Source organism: Nerophis ophidion, linkage group LG06 (assembly GCF_033978795.1).
Source record: "Nerophis ophidion isolate RoL-2023_Sa linkage group LG06, RoL_Noph_v1.0, whole genome shotgun sequence".
Taxonomy (NCBI): domain Eukaryota; kingdom Metazoa; phylum Chordata; class Actinopteri; order Syngnathiformes; family Syngnathidae; genus Nerophis; species Nerophis ophidion.
In genome coordinates, this window is record NC_084616.1 from 53,419,288 (window position 1) to 53,438,492 (window position 19,205).

General features: G+C 38.1%; 1 protein-coding gene across 16 annotated transcripts in view; it reads left to right on the top strand.

The window, feature by feature from the left end:
* Positions 1–19,205, top strand: part of LOC133554928 (membrane-associated guanylate kinase, WW and PDZ domain-containing protein 1-like) — a 219,752-nt gene that overhangs the window by 147,765 nt on the left and 52,782 nt on the right. For 6 of the 16 annotated variants that reach the window (XM_061904233.1, XM_061904218.1, XM_061904225.1 and 3 more), the window contains 9 exons: positions 2,984–3,172; positions 3,996–4,263; positions 6,281–6,328; positions 6,569–6,651; positions 7,060–7,098; positions 9,981–10,038; positions 10,158–10,270; positions 18,490–18,612; positions 18,947–19,132. In XM_061904233.1, coding sequence (XP_061760217.1) covers positions 2,984–3,172; positions 3,996–4,263; positions 6,281–6,328; positions 6,569–6,651; positions 7,060–7,098; positions 9,981–10,038; positions 10,158–10,270; positions 18,490–18,612; positions 18,947–19,132 — 1,107 coding nt within the window. The remainder of the gene's footprint in view (positions 1–2,983; positions 3,173–3,995; positions 4,264–6,280; positions 6,329–6,568; positions 6,652–7,059; positions 7,099–9,980; positions 10,039–10,157; positions 10,271–18,489; positions 18,613–18,946; positions 19,133–19,205) is intronic. The other 10 variants (XM_061904234.1, XM_061904227.1, XM_061904220.1 and 7 more) reach the window with 9 other exon arrangements.

Here is a 19,205-nt window from a genome sequence, read left to right on the forward strand (position 1 = left end):
AGTGGGCCAGGCCAATCTTTCCTTTTCTCTAAACTAAAACTGGGGACATGTGTAGAGTGTTCTGGGCTTCAGTAGAGTGTTGATCTCCTGAAAATATGATTTTATTTCACAATTCCTTGAGAGAGAGGTGAGGCAGCATTTAGCCACTATGGCCCTCACCTGTGGAACAGCCTGCCTCAGGACTGCAAATAGTGTTGACATTGTTTTAAAAAGGCTTAAGACACACCTTTTTAATCAGGCCTTTTACTGATCATCGCTTTTAAGGTTTGTATTTTTTTTTTCTATTTTAATCATTAATGTTCCTATCATTCTCTCAATATTATGTTAATAATACATTACCAATGTATTATTTATATGTATATTTTATCATATGTTTTATACTTGTTTTTAATTACCTTATTTTAATTATTCTCCTGTGTGGGATGACTCAAAGGTAGCATTTATCCTCAAATCCACAGTGCCATGCCATGTTTTGGTTTTGCTTTGTTTTTTTCAATAGTGCTGTCTGTGTGTGTGTGTGTGTGTGTGTGTGTGTGTGTGTGTGTGTGTGTGTGTTTTCTTCTCCTCTTCTTTTTGTATTTTTTTTTGTGTTTGCCGCTTGCCTGTGCATGAAAAGTGATATATATATACAAAGCCCGTTTCCATATAATTTGTGAAAGTGTGTTAGATGTAAATATAAACGGAATACATTGATTTGCAAATCATTTTCAACCCATATTCAGTAGAATTTGCTACAAAGACAACATATTTGATGTTCAAACTGATAAAGGTTTTTTTTTTTTTCAAATAATCATTAACTTTAGAATTCGATGCCAGCAACACATGACAAAGAAGTTGGGAAAGGTGGCAATAAATACTGATAAAGTTGAGGAATGCTCATCAAACACTTATTTGGAACATCCCACAGGTGTGTAGGCTAATTGGTAAAAGGTGGGTGCCATGATTGGGTATAAAAACAGCTTCCTAAAAAATGTTCAGTCTTTCACAAGAAAGGATGGGGCGAGGTACACCCCTTTGTCCACAACTGCGTGAGCAAATAGTCAAACAGTTGAAGAACAACGTTTCTCAAAGTGTAATTGCAAGAAATTTAGGGATTTCAACATCTACGGTCCATAATATCATCAAAAGCTTCAGAGAATCTGGAGAAATCACTCCACGTAAGCGGCATGGCCGGAAACCAACATTGAATGACCGTGACATTCGATCCCTCAGACGACCTACCAATCTCAGGCCAGACACTCTAACCACAAGGCCACTGATAAGCAAGCAACACCAAAATTTGCATGTTTCATTGAGAATATAAAACATTGAAAATCAAAAATCCGTCAAAATATTTTAGTACGACTTTAGTGAGCTACGAAGCTGCAATGGAACATTAGTCAGACGTACTGTGCTTCAACATACAGGTGTTATTATGGTGTATTTATGAGGACCCGAAAGTGGCACCTATTAGGAAACATATTTGACATTTTGTTTCGCAATATTAAGCAAAAACTATTTGTTTTTTACCTATTGGTACCTGCTGATGTGTATTTTGGATCTGCATAAATTCAGAAAATTTGCATGCCATACGTAGTCAATTATCTCATTTTTCTCTATCCTCTTGTTGTGAGGCATTCATTCCCCGCTGTTGCCATTTCTAATACAAAGTAGCATACAGTTTTAACTTATATCTGTCAGTAAACTTGCTTTAGAAGCACTAAAAACTACCGGTGCGACGAAGATAACCGGGAGAAGATGCTGTCAAAGTGGAGCCACGTAAACAAGACGTCCCACAAAACGGCGCGTCCTGAAGAGTGTGTCAGAAAGCGACATAAAGATGATCTGTAAAACATAGTTTATGCAACATTTTGACAAAAGAAACACGATTACATGTTATGTAGACCACAAGGAAGTTGTTTTAAATTGAAAAAACAATTACATTAATACCCCTTTAATTGGTTTTATAATCCCGTTCACCCTATGGTCCGAAAAACACGATAGCAAATACAATTAAAACATTTGAGCATTTTGTTTGTTTTCAATTACATCAAGTGTGTATTTCTAAATATTTGTGACAGTTCATTTTAAACACAATGGCTTATTTATTACTAAGTCTTTTTTTTTTTTTCACAAAAATATTGTATCGGTTTTTGGCTTTAAATACTTTGAAGTGAAGTGAATTATTTTTATTCAGCGCTTTTCTCTCGTGACTTTACATAGTGAAACCCCAAAATCTAATTTACATTCAAACCAGTGTGGGTGGCACTGGGAGCAGGTGGGTAAAGTGTCTTGCCCAAGGACACAACGGCAGTGACTAGGATGGCGGAAGCGGGAATCGGACCTTTAACCCTCATGTTGCTGGCACGGCCACTCTACCAACCGAACTATACCTCCCCACAACATTGACAATATCATACCGTGCGATTTTGACAAAGAAAAAAAAAGAAGATACTATGAACTCAAACCTCAAACATTATCTGAATATAATACTCTTTGGATGATAAAGTCCAATAATACCCTTTTTTGCTTTCAATCGAACCAATTACTAAGCTTCATTTCGAATCAGATGTTTATCAATAATTGTAGCCTTGCTCAAAATCAAATAATTGCAGTTGTCTATGTTTTACTTCAAGACAAGAGAGAATGTTAAATTCAGTGTATCTATCTTTTGGTTCTGAAGTACTGATACTAAGTATGTTTGTCAAATGCACATAGTTCAGAAAAAATATACAAATCTGGGCTTTGTGTGTGGCAAAACAGAATTACATGTGAGCTATGATGTGCAGCTGAACTGTGATCCTGCTTTGTATCCTTTTTACTCAGCATTAGATTAGGAGTATTCATAGATCCTTCTTCGGCAAGCTATATATTTCTGCAAGATCAAACTACTGTATATTTTTGCCCACACTCTCGCCTGTTCTTGAGCTTTGGCCTGTTATCACTTTCTCCTTCTCCCTCATGCATCTCTCTCAAGCATGCTAATGTCCTTCTCGTTGCCTAGGTAACTATTATGGGACCCCCAAGCCGCCGAGGCAGCCCATCATTGGGACAGTGATTCTCGGAGATGCAGGCTCCCAGCAGTCCACCCCGAAGCGCACCAAGTCCTACAATGACATGCAAAGCGTCCGAGTAGTGCCTGCTGACGACGACGATGACGACCAGGCCTCGGAAATGAACAACACTTTTACAGGTGAGAGCGTTGCAGCACGTTTTTTAGCCTACTTGTCTATTTTTCTGTCTTTTTGCGCTTTTGTTGTCACTCCCATGCTAAAGCAGTGTGTGTGTGTCCATGCCTCGGAGTTCAGGAACACAGTTAGAGGGAGATAATGTGTGTGTTTGTGATCTTCTCTATGTCTAGCGGTTACATCATGTCTTTGTGAAGCTGATTTCTTTGCATGCGAGCCTCCAAACACTGCCATCTGCCTGCAAGGAGGGGCAATCATGTGGCTCAATTGTTTTCAAAGCATAGATTTGTTCACCAAATTGTATTGCAAAAGTGGTCCTTCATATGCATTTAAAGAGATAAACTTATCCATGTGATCCATATTTCATAGTCTTTCAATGCAATCCTTTGTGAGCTCTACTAACAAAAAAACATTTTTTTGATACTGTGGATGCATCCCCTCCCTGTGTCCATTTGCCAGAGTGCTGTATTAGCATTTGATCAGGCTTGAAAGGAGCACGGAAGTCGTGGGACACTAGTGGGCCCGGGCTGGGAAATGTGTGATGGTGGAGGCTGGAAAAGCCACCGTTTAAAAGGGGGAGAGGTATAAGAGGGTGAGGGTCAGAAATAGTTTGGAAAAGATCGTTGGTAGCAAAATGTGCATATTTTTGGGATCCATTCAGTACACTAGAAATGATCAGGAGCCAATTTTAGGCGAAGGGGTCTGGGGAAGAATAAGGGTGTGAAGTGTTGCTTTTTTTCTTCTGTTCTTCTCTGACTTTTTTGTGACATAAACTATCTTTTGTTCTTCTATGTTGTTGTTCCATGTTGTGCCCGTTTTGTTGCCCAGGATCCTTAGTGCGTAGTCTCTTCCCCTCTCCTTTGTTGTGTGCAGGTAACCCTAGCGACCAGGATGAGAGCCGCGGCGGCATCCTCCGGCCATACACCGCACGTGACAATGCTCCTCCCTGTGGTCTGAACAATGCGGCCATCGCCACTGCAGAAAGTGGGCAGCAGACCCTGGCAGAGCCGCAAGTTTCCCCGGAAGATGCTCTGGGGCCGTTGCCTGAAAACTGGGAGATGGCGTACACTGAGAATGGAGAACTTTACTTCATAGAGTATGTGTCACAGCCTGAAACACCTCACAGTGTAATAGCATGGATTGACTTTTTGAAATACAGTGGTACCTGTCACCGATCCACTGAGCTAATGGATCGGTTTGCGCATGCCCCAAAAGTCATGCAATCCCATTCCGACAGTTTATTTTTACAACTGATAACCCTAAATAGTCAACAACTACACTTCAAAATGTTAACATCATTGTTCATTATTCACATTTGAAGCATCCATTTTTATCTTAGCTTAGACTCCTGTGGCATACCGGTGGTCACATTGTCAGACTCGTAACTAAAAAAGCTTGCATTTTATGGTAATACTCAAAGTTTAACTTTATCCCAAAAATATTTTCTTGACTCTGCTACTTTTAAAAAGTCTTAAAAACTGTAGGACAACAGCAGGAAGTTGTTATGTTTGCGCATGCGCCAAGACATCGAGTAACTCTGTGGATCGGGTAATGACAGAACCTCGGTTTTAGTATTGAAGAAAATGTTGACCAAAATTACATCTTGGTTTTATTACACAGTCTCAGTTTTAGTACGACTAAACACACGTTGGTGGTTCAGTCTCAGTGTTTTTTTTTGTAATTAGGGAATGGCGGCAAACCACTATAGAGCCAGTACAAGTTGTTGCATATATATTGATAACCCAACTGGAGTCAATAAGGCCTTAAAGTCTGTTTTTCCAGAATGTCACTGAATGCACAACCCTGCTCGTCTATATAACCCAACAAGGGGAAAATGATGCTTACCAGCTCACCCCCATAGTTTTGGAGAGAGCCTAGTCTTGCACAACAATAATAGCTGCTCGAGCTGCTAGAGGTCCACCACTTTAAATGCACCTGGCATTGCTTCGAAGATTAGTTCCACCTTTTATTCCTTGCTGATTTAAAGGAGAGTAGTGCGTCCAGGCACAAGTAAAGGCCCAAACGTACTCGGACGGAACATGCACGGAACGTCGTTCGCAGATGTACGGCCTTATTCAAAGTGGTCGTCCACCAGGCCTGTCGCCGCAAAACTCAATCTTTATGACTGCACAGACTCCGCTCTGTGCACTCATGCCACACAAAACTCTACTCAGTGTGTACTTTTCACATTCATGTGACACCGATCTGCATTTTGCCACTAAAGCATTGATTAAAATTAAAATCAGGTCAATGCATAGACTAAATGTTTTCTACGACTCATGTCTGAGACAATTTCTGACACCTAGTCGAACTGGCGGCAATACTTTGCTCAGAGCAGTGAGTAGATAGTAATTTTGTTGAGAGTACTCCACTTCTTTGTTTTTTTAGCATTTAATGGCCGTACATAAAACTGACCTTCTCTTTGCAAAACGAGCTGTGAAGTGTTACGTGTTGTGCCGTAACGCTGTCTCGTGCATGCGTTTGATTACCTTAGTTGAGTCCAAGGTAAAACGTTGAGCAAACAGACGCGAGTTCGTTCTTGGATATAACAAGAGTGCCACAACTCTGATAAATAAGGTGAGAAACACTGTTGAATTCCAGAAAGAAGTTATAGAAAAGTACAGAGGGAGTGTTTGGGCGGTTAACCCATCCTCTTTCCTCCCTCGTCTTTTTTTGCTGTCAAGAATCCTAAATTATCAATTTCATCTTTCATCTATATGCATTTTGCCTTTTTTTCTGCGCATAAAAATATAATCATTCTCTCTAAAAATGGTTTTAGGTTGACATTTTTGGAGTATTTGAAACAGATTATTATGATTTACATTGTTTCCTATTTATTGTGGGTTTTTTAACGATTCAACTGTCTCTTTGGAATGGATTAATAACAAAAACCCAGGTACCACTGTACTTGCAATAGCTCACAAAGTATTCAGTGTGTAGTATTTGATCTATTTTGCACGTCCGGTGGCTTGTCCTCCCCATGAAAAGGTTGTAATACATGCCCGGCTCTCCCGGGTGCCACCGCTTTCCTATTAATCCCTGCATGTGTCGATCTCTAAAGGAGATCACACTCTGATCACCTGACTACCTCCACCTCTCTGTCCTCTCTGCAGCACAACAAAGGCACACCACCAGGACATGGCTGTGCATTTAAAGAGCTTGTATGTTCATTTTTTCCAATCACTATTGTTTCTTTTTACAATTGAAGGAAAAGTCAGGCGATTGATTGTGTACATATCCTGTATGTTGTTTTATTATCTTTATTTTTCTGTGCAGCAGAGGCCCAGAGTCCTTAATAAATATGCAATCCTGGTTCAAATTTAAATTGTTATTGACATGTATGTGCTTCTACTGTGCTTTATTTTTGTAAAGGCTGTGTTTTCTACTCTGTGTTCTTGCAGCCACAACACAAAGACCACATCATGGTTGGATCCTCGGTGTAGAGACAAAGCCTCTCGGCCTCTGGAAGAGTGTGACGATGATGGTGAGCTGATACACATCTTTTTATTCTTTTTTAGAGTATTCTTACTAGTAGTGTCCTTTCTGTTTTTTATCAAAATGTAAGAAATGGACAGGTGCCCACTGTCCCAGTGACATTTGAGGAAGATCAGTAATTTACTAAGAAGTGCATCTTGTGAAATTGCACCATCAAGTGGCAAAGATGAAAGTAGCATAACAGCAGTTTAGTTTCTATTTTCGAATGATGCTGCACCTTGTTGTTGTGACTTTCTAAGGGGTTTCTCTTTCCTTATATTTCCTCCATCTTGACTGTCATATCATTCCCCTTTTGATCCCGTTTTGTTGCTGTCCCACCTTATTCTCACTTTACTCCTCATCCCCTTTCTGTTCTTCATTTGGTTTTTATTTCTTTAATCCTGCTTTCACCTTGGAGAAGAGAGGATACATACAGAAGACCTGGAGAGTGATCTAGGTAGGATGACTCTGTTTTGTATCAGATTCAGAAGCAAGGTCTTGCAAACATTGTGCACAAACCATCTGATACGAGGCGAATGGAGAGGGATACAAGCAGTGAGGAACATAATTCAAAAGTGCCAATTATTGTCACACACACACTAGGTGTGGTGAAATTATTCCTTGCATTTGGCCCATCACACTTGATCACCCCCTGGGAGGTGAGAGGAGCAGTGAGCAGCAGCATTTTTGGTGATTTAACCCTCAATTCCAACCCTTTACAGTATATAAAAAAGACATTAAATGCATAGAATAAAACAGTGGTTCTCAGCCTTTTTCTAGTGATGTACCCCCTGTGAACAATTTTTAAATTCAAGTACCCCCTAATCAGAGCAAAGCATTTTTGGTTGAAAAATAGAGATAAAGAAGTAAAATCCAGTACTATGTCATCAGTTTCTGATATATTAAATTGTATAACAGTACAAAATATTGCTCATTTGTAGTGGTCTTTCTTGAACTATTTGTAAAAAATGGATATAAAAATAACTAAAAACTTGTTGAAAAATAAACAAGTGATTAAATTATAAATAAAGATTTCTACACATAGAAGTAATCACCAACTTAAAGTGCCCTCTTTGGGGATTGTAATAGAGATCCATCTGGATTCATGAACTTAATTCTAAACATTTCTTCACAAAAAATTAAATCTTTAATATCAATATTTATGGAACATGTCCACAAAAAATCTAGCTGTCAACACTGAATATTGCATTGTTGCATTTCTTTTCACAGTTTATGAACTTACATTCATATTTTGTTGAAGCATTATTCAATAAATATATTTATAAAGGATTTTTAAAATATGGTGTTGAATGTTTCATTGGTTTTATACATACTGTGAAAGGAAACTGCACTGTTTTTAGATCTTTTCTTTAAATCATTCACAATCTCTATGTAAGACAAGAACACATATGTTTTTTTTTTTATGCATTCTAAATTTTAAATAAACGTTAGCTAAAGTCACCTAACAATGGAGCCAATAGGAGCTTCTCTGTTCCACCCACAAAGTCAGCGAAATACCCAAAACACAGACAATACTCCATTTGCATCTTTTGACCTGAATATTAACCAAGTATTAGCTAATCTTTTTTTAGTTAAAAATGCTACACTGAAATATTGAGCCCGTGACTATCTACTTTGCCTCGAAATTGGTGAAAGTTAATCTCACTTGGATTATAGAAGGTTATGGCCACAAACTGAGAAGTTGGTAAACTTTTATCCGGGGATGCCAATAAAGACTAAAAAAAAAAAACCTTGTTTGTGGCAATACTCCGTGGGGATTATTATCAATTCTTCATCTAAACGGGAAGGTATAAGCATGTCATCAGTTGGCATCCCAGTGAGAGCAGACATTGTACAGTAAATGTTTGTTTTATTATGTTTGTAGTTTGTATTTCTATTAGTATTACTACTACATGACGCTATAGTGTTTCACTAAAACTGCATCTGTTTAGCACACATCTTCTCAAACGTGTTGCTCTTTGTTGTCTCTCATGAAGTCTGCTGTGAGTAGTAGGGTTGTTGTTGTCAAAGGAAAAAGTTAATGTTGTGATTCATCTGTGAAATTAATCAGCACCAAAATTGTCATATTCCAAAAATGTTCTGCAAATTAGATTAAAATCTGCCCATAACTTTTTGAGCTATCAATAGCAGTTACCTAACTCTTTTTGCACATTTCCTGAAAGTGTACTAAGTAACATGGGCATTGTTCGATCTATTTTAGAGGAGCAGAATGCACAGGGAGTTTTTGCGTTTGCTCAGACACATGAAAATCCGTTCCACCTACGCCCAAATTACTGCAAATCTGAAAAAGTTTATTTCCACCCGAACCTCTTCTGTTTTCAGGGTTAATTCTGTAGTGATTTTCAAGTTCATTTACACTGCAATCATCTGTGCAACGTTTCCCCGTTTACATGTTGCCTAGTAGCAGTGTTTTCAGTGTCTGTTGTGTAATTCTAATACAGTGCCAAAAAGTTGCGAGCAAAAAGATTTTGCAAGTGCATAAAATGTTCACCCGTGTGCATTGCGCACTCGCATCATGTATATAGCCTGGGGGCTCAGCCCCACTCCCCTGTTCTTAAAACCTAATGATGCCCCTGCTAATTTACTAACTGACAGGCAAACCATGCAAAGCCAATGCTGATGATGGTAACTATCCAAGTAGGTTTTTTTATGGCATCAATGTATTTTCCCATTCTATTTTATATGTTTATCTAGCCCCACGGAGGAGTCACAGCTCGACATTTACTGTTAGTCAACATTTTGACTAACAGTATTTTATTTTATTTTTTAAAACAGTGTGTTTTTTAATTAAAAAGTTTTATTGACAATTTTGCTTGACATAAAAAGGTTGTGTTGCTGATTAACCTGTCGGTAATGGTAGAAGATCTGAGTATTTAAATAACATGTATTGTCTTTCTTTATTGTAGCAGGCTGCTGAGAGGCAGACAGTTTTGATAGTAAAATGCAGTCTCGTTAAACCTACTTAATGGATCAATGTAACAAAGGCGGGGAAATCTTCTGTGTGGAATCAAATACAGCGAGGAGGAAAAGTGAGACGAAAGCATCATATATTGAATGTGCTCATCAAGGCACAGTTGAAGAGCGTTAGTTTATTTATTTGTTTTATGCTTTATAAAATATCTAAACATCTTATTCAGTTCGACACATGACGAATAATATTAATTACAACATTTTTGTTGTATCTGATTTATTATTTTGCTGTGCCCATAGAGAAAGATTGATTATTGTTACAAACTGTTGTGAAAACCATGCAGCCCTACAAAACACTGGGAGTTGGGTGCTGTTGATATTTTATGCTCTGTGTTTTCTTTATTTCAGAGCTGCCACCAGGATGGGAGAGGATAGACGACCCGGTGTATGGCATTTACTATGTCGAGTAAGTAAATCACCTTGTTGGCACATCACCTCACAGGAAATTAGCCTGCCTTCGCTTATAAATACAGCTTACTGCACAGTAGCTGTCAATTCTTAGCAACCTCTGTCCCTCTGTGTTAGTCATATAAACAGGAAGACACAGTATGAGAACCCGGTGGTGGAGGCGCGGCGTCGGAAAATCCTGCACGACCAGCAGCTGCCGCAGCCTCCAGAAGGTGAGCGGTTCATTCGAGGTTGGTTTCCTGCCCATTTCTTTCTTTCTTCATGTCTGTGAGTTTCCCATCCTTTTGCTTGAACACTCACAGGGGTTTGGGTGTACGAGTCTCTCTTTGCTGTCTTTTGAAGGGAAGTGCATTTATTTGTTAAATAAAATTAACTTTTTCAAAGTAGAGCTGCCCCAAACCCCTGTGTGACCATTTTTGTTTTAATTTTTAGTCATTAAAATCCATTGGATCATTTTTTGTTTATTATCTAACATGATTTGACTTGACAGTATTAAACGTCAATAAGGTGGAACCTTGATTGACGAAGAGCGGTGTGGCCCAGTTGGTAGAGCGGGTTCGCTGTGTAAAGTGGATTGAGTTGCTAGAGAAAAAAACTTATATTGATATAATTTACTTCACAAACTTTATGGGTTCTTGAACATGGTTCAGAAAGTGATAAGTTCATATCGTGAAGCAGAGTTCCCCATAAGAATCAAAAGTCTATTTTAGTAAAGAAAACTGCACAGTTTGATATATATACATTATATAGAGAGTTTATAAACTCCCCTGAAGAGTAGGGAAACTTATGAAACTGACCAGTAGGGATGAAATAGCGTCCGTGTGTTTTTTCCTGACCTAAGGAATATATATATATATATATATATATATATATATATATATATATATATATATATATTAGGGCTGTGAATCTTTGGGTGTCCCACGATTTGATTCAATATCGATTCTTGGGGTCACGATTCGATAATATATCGATTTTTTCGATTCGATTCTCGATTTATATGTATATATTAAGGGTGTGGGAAACAATTCGATTTGAATACGTTGTGCGATTCAAAATAGATTCTCATTTTTTAAAAATCTATATTTTTTTATTTTTTTATTTTTATTTAATTTTTTTAAATTTATTTATTAGAAATATTTTTTTTAATCAATCCAACAAACCACTACACAGCAATACCATAACAATGCGATCCAATTCCAAAACCAAACCTGACCCACCAACACTCAGAACTGCAATAAACAGAGCAATTGAGAGGAGACACAAACACGACACAGAACAAACCAAAAGTAGTGAAACAAAAATGAATACTATCAACAACAGTATCAATATTAGTTATAATTTCAGCATAGCAGTGATTAAAAATCCCTCATTGACATTATCAGTAGACATTTATAAAAATAAAAAAGAACAATAATGTCACAGTGGCTTACACTTGCATCGCATCTCATAAGCTTGACAACACAGTTTCCAATGTTTTCACAAAGATAAAATAAGTCATATTTTTGGTTTGTTTAATAGTTAAAACAAATTTACATTATTGCAATCAGTTGATAAAACATTGTCCTTTACAATTATAAAATTGTTTTTTTTTTTTTAAATCTTCTACTCTGCTTGCATGTCAGCAGACTGGGATGGATCCTGTTGAAATCCTATGTATTGAATGAATACAGAATCGTTTTGAATTGGAAAAATATTGTTTTGAATTGATAAACGAATCGAAAAATCGATATATTATCGAATCGTGACCCCAAGAATCGTTATTGAATCGAATCGTGGGACACCCAAAGATTCGCAGCCCTAATATATATATATATATATATATATATATATATATATATATATATATATATATATATGTATATGTATATGTATATATATGTGTGTGTGCGTATAACATAAAAAAGACGTAATCTCTTTTTTATCCACACAACACAATGATATTCCAGCAAGCTTAAATGTCAACACGCACACAAGTGTCATTGGTTCTCTCCAAAACAAAACAAAATTAAAAATTAAAATAATTTGACCTTGTGCTCCAGGATATTTGTGGCATTTTTGAACACTTGTACAGTTTCGGAGTTAGCACAAACGTGCAGTGTGAGGCGATCCTTCATTGATTCACGTCCCTTTAGTGCCTTCTCCTTTGCTGTAATAAAGGTCAGTTGTGGCATCTTTTTTGGTCCTATCACAATTAAAGACTTATTGCTGCAGAAAAAAATCCACTTTTGCTGATAAAATCCTCGAACTAAAGGGTCAAAGGGTCAAAACTAAAGAGGCTCACTAGCTAAAATGCTAAGTGTATAGCTTGTCTAGCAACCTGAAGCTATACAGCAGGACTGACAGTTTGGACATATTTAAAACGTTTCTGATCACACAAAGTGATCTCTAAGACAGGTTTATACAGTATTGACCGACAAAATGTGGAAATTAACTCGTCAAAAGTGCAGTGAGCCTTGAATCTCTTTCAAATGAATGTGTCTGTGTGTACAGGAGGTAAACAGGATTTTGAGTGACGTCATCAAAATCGCCCCGCCTGAGGGCTTCAAGCAGCATGCAAAATCAGTTAATGATGAATTAAGCGTTCAGACGCTGAGACATGGTCCGCACATTGTGGCATATTTGGAGTTGCTGTAAACCAGGGGTCCCCAAACTACGGCCCCCCAGTGTCCAAAATCCGGCCCGCGGGAAGTCCCAAGTTAATTTATTTATTTGTTTATTTAAATTTGTTTTATTATTATTATTTTTTTAAATCTGTCCTTTGTTATCCATTTTTTACTGCTTGTTAGTCTCAAGTATCTCCTAGCCGCTCAGGCAAATTACATTGTCTAAAAATGCATTTTCCCATTGATAACGTGACATCAGCGCACTCGCGCGGCAAGTGCGTGCTCTGTCATTTAATTTGTGCGCGAGGAATACATATGCAGTCGTGGTGAAAAGTTTACATACACTTGTAAAGAACATAATGTCATGGCTGTGTTGAGTTTCCAATAGTTTCTTCAACTCTTATTTTTTTGTAATAGAGGGATTGGAACACATACTTGTTGGTTTCAAAATATCATTCATGAAGTTTTTTTTTTAATGACTTTATTATGGGTATACTGAAAATGTGACCAAATCTGCTTTGTTCAAAAGTATACATACAGCAATGTTAATATTTTGTTACATGTCTCTTGGCAAGTTTCACTGCAATAAGGCGCTTTTGGTAGCCATCCACAAGCTTCTGGCAAGCTTCTGGTTGAGAAAATTGGTGCAGTTCAGCTAAATTTTGTTGGTTTTCTGACATGGACTGCATTGTCCACATGTTCTCAATGGGATTTAAGTCAGGACTTCGGGAAGGCCATTCCAAAACCTTAATTGTAGCCTGATTTTGCCATTACTTGACCTCGTTTGACATGTGTTTGGGGTCATTGTCCTGTTGGAACACCCAACTGCGCCCAAGACCCAACCTCTGGGCTGATGATTTTAGGTTGTCCAGAAGAATTTAGAGGTAATCCTCCTTTTTCATTGTCCAATATACTCTCTGAAAAGCACCAGTTCCATTGGCAGCAAAAGAGGCCCAGAGCATAATACTACCACCACTTTGCTTGACGGTAGGTGTGGTGTTCTTGGGATTAAAGGCCTCACCTTTTCTCCTCCAAACATATTGCTGGGTATTGAGGTCAAACAGCTCAATTTTTGTTTCATCTGACCCCAGAACTTTCCTCCAGATGGTCTTATCTTTGTCAATGTGATCAGCAGCAAACTGTAGACGAGCCTTAAGGTGTTGCTTCTGGAACAAGGGCTTCCTTCTTGCATGGTAGCATCTCAGTCCATGGCGATGCAAAACACGCTTGACTGTGGAGGTAATCCTCCTGGGAGATATTTATAAAACAATCTCACCTTACTTCCGCGCTTCATTCACTAACGGTGTTAAAAAAAAAGATCAATTAGAATAATACATAATGTTGGTTAGATATTGAATCAAAAATATTGAAATTCAACGATTCGGTGCATTTGCAAACAGCTAAAATTATGTACAAAACAAACTATTACCCAATACCCAATAATGTATAACAATTATTTACAACAAAAGAGGACAACTATAAACCTTAAAGGAAAATCGAATATAAAACATTTGTATGCTCGTACAACACTTAACACCGCTAGCATACCAGTATGTGGAATTAAATCATGGAATGGATTAACCAAATGAATCAAACAAAGCACCAATATGATTCAGTTTAAGAGACTGTTCTAACTACAAATGTTCACAAAGTACACAGAACAAGAATTATGATGAACACCTTGAACCCTTTTTTTCAATGTTTTTATTGAGACAGATTATTTATGTATTTAATATTTGTTTGCTTACTATGGTATATTATTTATTTATTATTTGTTCACATTTATGTTACAGAGAACAAGGCAATAGAATACAATTTATATGGTATGAAAAGGGGTAGGATTAAATAAGGTCTGCTTCTTCCTACTCCTTTTCGTACGTACTGTAATGAAACAACTGGAAATATGTGATGAATAACAGTGTATTGTTTGCATGTTTGAAATAAACAGAAACTTAACTTAACTGAACTGTACTCCTTCCAAATGGTGTGTTTAAAATTGTGTTGAAATGTGAGGTTTTGTTCAAGTGTGACGGGAGTGGAAAAAAACGGCTGTGCTAAAACAAAATGTCGACAATGAAACGCAATAATGGAAAATGCTCTGTTGTTTATTTTCTTTAACCAGCAAAAATTAGACACTTTCAACGTCATCTGAATTATAAATTGCCTTACTTTTAACTGTTATGATTCCTGGCAATGTGCCTTCAGCTGTGGAAAAGTCGCTTCGAGTGAGTGCAAAGATTAGCCACGCCTCATCCACAGATCTTAACGAAAAGATGAATTGTCCGGAAAAAATACTTTTAAAGTGACAACTATTTACGGCAATGGAGGAGACACTGAAACAACAATTAATAACAGTTGGTTAGAAATGTTTGAATGATACATTATAGTATTACAATATTAGCTTGATTTGTTGTGAAGCTAGTTTAGCCGTCTTTTGTAAGACAATAGCGTCACCGTTCACCGGTAAAATATATATATATATATATATATATATATATATATGTATATATATATACATATATATATACATATATATATATTTTTTTTAATTGGGTCGGTGTCTACTGTGTTTGGCAACAGACCAGTTAGTAATACAGTCTATTATTACGTTTTCATTGTCGCTCGTAGCATGGTTTACATGAGCCTTCATTGTTTACAAGTGTTCAAAGCAGCAGCAGTGAAAGTATTAACTTGATATAAAATGGAAAAGCACTTTAATGTCAATATACAGATGGATTTGTCCAGGATTTTGCATTGAAGACATACAGACTCTGTAGAAATTTAACTTCAGTGTATAGTTTCAGACCTGCAGCCTGTTTATTAGGGTCTTGGTTGGGGGGGCAGGATGCAGAGACGGGAGACAAGGTGGAATTCCCCAAAAATGTAAAATTTTAATGAGATAAAAGGGATAACCAAGAGCAATTGGGCAAAAGCACACACCATGTAACCTGGACAAAAATAGCTTCCTTAGAGGTCGGCCGGAGAAAAGGCCAGGGCACACTGAGCAGGGAAAGAGTCAAACAAAATAATCCCCTTTAACTCAGGGAGGCTGGGAAACAACCAGAGAAGAGGTTAGGGAATTTGGGATTTAATAGCGACAACATACCAGGTCTGGTGAGGTCAAGAAGGCGCATGCACAAGAGTGGTTCAGGATACAATAACCGGCGAGGCCAAGCTGTCAGTGACGAGCCTAAATAGTGGCGGGCTAATTGCAAGGAGGTGTGCAACAAGGTCCGCCCCTCGGCGAGGATGAATCACTGAGTACAAATGTGCAGAATAAAGGAGAAGGCAGGGTAAAACTAAAACACAACACTTTCGTCTGTTTCCATTCTCTCGTCTGCCCGCATAGTCTACTTATCTCGCTGACAATAAAACACAGTGAGTCGTTGGTCTCGCTATATCATCTGTGATGTTTTGTCTTGGGGTTAGAGTTACTAAAACAGATGGCTGGTACCAGTCATCGACGTCCAAAGCGCACAATAAAAGCAAGAAAACGAGAAAAAAACACACATTTCTGCCAGGGTCCAAATGCTAACTCAGTGTGATGGAGCGTGGTGTGGAAGGGTTCATTTTCATCTAACATCTCTGCCTCTCAAAACGGCTTGTTTTAAAAAGGAGCAACAATTTGGCTTACAAATAGGTCAGTAAAACAAAATCTATGTAAATTGTGTTAAACAAATTATGTTAAGTTTTAAAAAATAGAAAAAAAATAATAGCATGTTTTTATGAAAACAAACTTCTTGCAAGAAGCATGTTCTTGCGTCTCAAACATACCAGCGCACATTTGCACTGATACTTCTGTGGGCGCACCGTTAATGTGCTAAAAAAGTGGGTCTTGTTGTACAAACCCCGTTTCCATATGAGTTGGGAAATTGTGTTAGATGTACATATAAACGGAATACAATGATTTGCAAATCCTTTTCAACCCATATTCAACTGAATGCACTACAAAGACAAGATATTTGACGTTCAAACTTTTTTTTTTGCAAATAATGATTAACTTAGAGTTTCATGGCTGCAACACGTGCCAAAGTAGTTGGGAAAGGGCATGTTCACCATTGTGTTACATCACATTTTCTTTTAACAACACTCAATAAACGTTTGGGAACTGAGGAAACTAATTGTTGAAGCTTTGAAAGTGGAATTCTTTACCATTCTTGCTTGATGTACAGCTTAAGTTGTTCAACAGTCCGGGATCTTGTTGTTGTATTTTACGCTTCATAATGCGCCACACATTTTCAATTGGAGACATGTCTGGACTGCAAGCGGGCCAGGAAAGTACTACGAAGCCACGCTGTTGTAACACGTTGCTTGGTATTGTTTTGCTAAAAGAAGCAGGGGCGTCCATGATAACGTTGCTTGGATGGCAACATATGTTGCTCCAAAACCTGTATGGACCATTCAGCATTAATGGTGCCTTCACAGATGTGTAAGTTACCCATGCCTTGGGCACTAATACACCCCCATACCATCATAGATGCTGGCTTTTGAACTTTGCACCTATAACAATCCGGATGCTTCTTTTCCCTCTTTGTTCCGGAGGACACCACGTCCACAGTTTCCAAATATAATTTGAAATTTGGACTCGTCAGACCACAGAACACCTTTCCACTTTGCATTAGTCCATCTTAGATGAGCTCGGGCCAAGCGAAGCCGGCGGCGTTTCTGAGTGTTATTGATAAATGGCTTTCGCTTTGCATAGTAAGAGTTTTAACTTGCACTTACAGATTTAGCGACCAACTGTAGTTACTGAAAGTGGTTTTATGAAGTGTTCCTGAGCCCATGTGGTGATATCCTTTACACACTGATGTCGGTTTTTGATGCAGTACGGCCTGAGGGATCAAAGGTCTGTAATATCATCGATTACGCGCAGTGATTTCTCCAGATTCTCTGAACCTTTTGATGATTTTACGGACCGTAGATGGTAAAATCCCTAAATTCCTTGCAATAGCTTGTTGAGAAATGTTGTTCTAAAACTGTTCGACAATTTGCTTACAAATTGGTGATTCTCGCCCCATCCTTGTTTGTGAATTACTTAGCATTTCATGAAAGCCGCTTTTATACCCAATCATGGCACCCACCTGTTCCAAATTAGCCTCTGCACACCTTGTAGGATGGTCCAAATAAGTGTTTGATGAGCATTCCTCAACTTTATCAATATTTATTGCCACTTTTCCCGACTTCTTTTTCAAGTGTTGCTGACATCAAATTCTAAAGTTAATGATTATTTGCAAAAAAAAAAATGTTTAGCAATTTTAACATCAAATATGTTGTTTTTGTAGCATATTCAACTGAATATGGGTTGAAAATGATTTGCAAATCATAATATTCCGTTTATATTTACATCTAACACAATTTACCAACTCATATGGAAACGGGGTTTGTAGATCGCACTGCAGGGCTGCTTCTAAAACAGCCAGAAAAAACACCTCAGATGACATGTGTGCAGTAAACAGGTATTTTCATGGTGGAAGCCACATAAGTTCACGCAAAAACTGATTTAAATAGGGAGGTCTGCACCACTTATCAGTTGTACACGCAGTATTAGCAGAGCACACATAATCCGCCCACTAATAGTACAGTACATGCAATTTTAGTGTTTGCACACGCTGTTTACCTGACATTTGTATCTTGGTTGATTATTTTCTTTTTACATTGTCAATGAAAACTGAGCTTTATAAACCCAAATATGTGATCTAATTAATGTGTGCACGTGCTGACCTTATGAATAGTCAAGTAGTCAGTTGACTACATGCACTTTTTAGTCTGTGCTTATTGATGTGTGCCATGGAATATTTTGTGTTGCATGCATGTGGGCTGACCTTCAAGCTTTCCCTTTACAGAGTGGATTGAGGAGCACTCCTCAGCAGCAGCACCATTGGTAAACTTCGGTGCAAACCACCTGGAGACCTACAGGGACCCCCAAGTCCCACAAACTCTACCTCCAGCCCCAGCAGGAGCCAAACGTAAATGCAGTTTTATGATCCCATCATTTGTCAAAGGCCCTGTGGTCGAAGGGTTGTTTGTTTCGTTTGAAATGATCTGCTTTGGGAATGTGTTAAGTTTCTTCAGACAGCAGTTTACTGTTGTAAAAGGTGATGCAATGCACCCCAAACTTTAATTGATCATTAACAACAACACCTTACAAAAAAGCTCGTAAAAATGTGAAACTACTCATAGCTTGTTTGAGCAGGCGTAAATGTCAGCAACGCATGTGACATTTGAAAAATTATGAATGAAAAAATGCAGATCCTGCTACTGCGGATTTTAATGGGTGGCCTGTGTTGCAACGTGTTATAGGAGGGAAGCCGTTCTTCACCAGAAACCCTGCAGAACTGAAAGGAATCTTCATCAACACCAAGTTGAAGAAGAGCCGCCGTGGCTTCGGTTTCACGGTGGTCGGAGGAGACGAGCCGGATGAGTTTCTGCAAATAAAAAGTTTGGTGCTGGACGGGCCTGCAGCTGTGGATGGCAAGATGGAGACAGGTGCAGTACATGTTTCCTATCAGTAGGAGACACTGTGTTCTTTCCAAACGCTTTCTTAAATATTTAGCAGTGA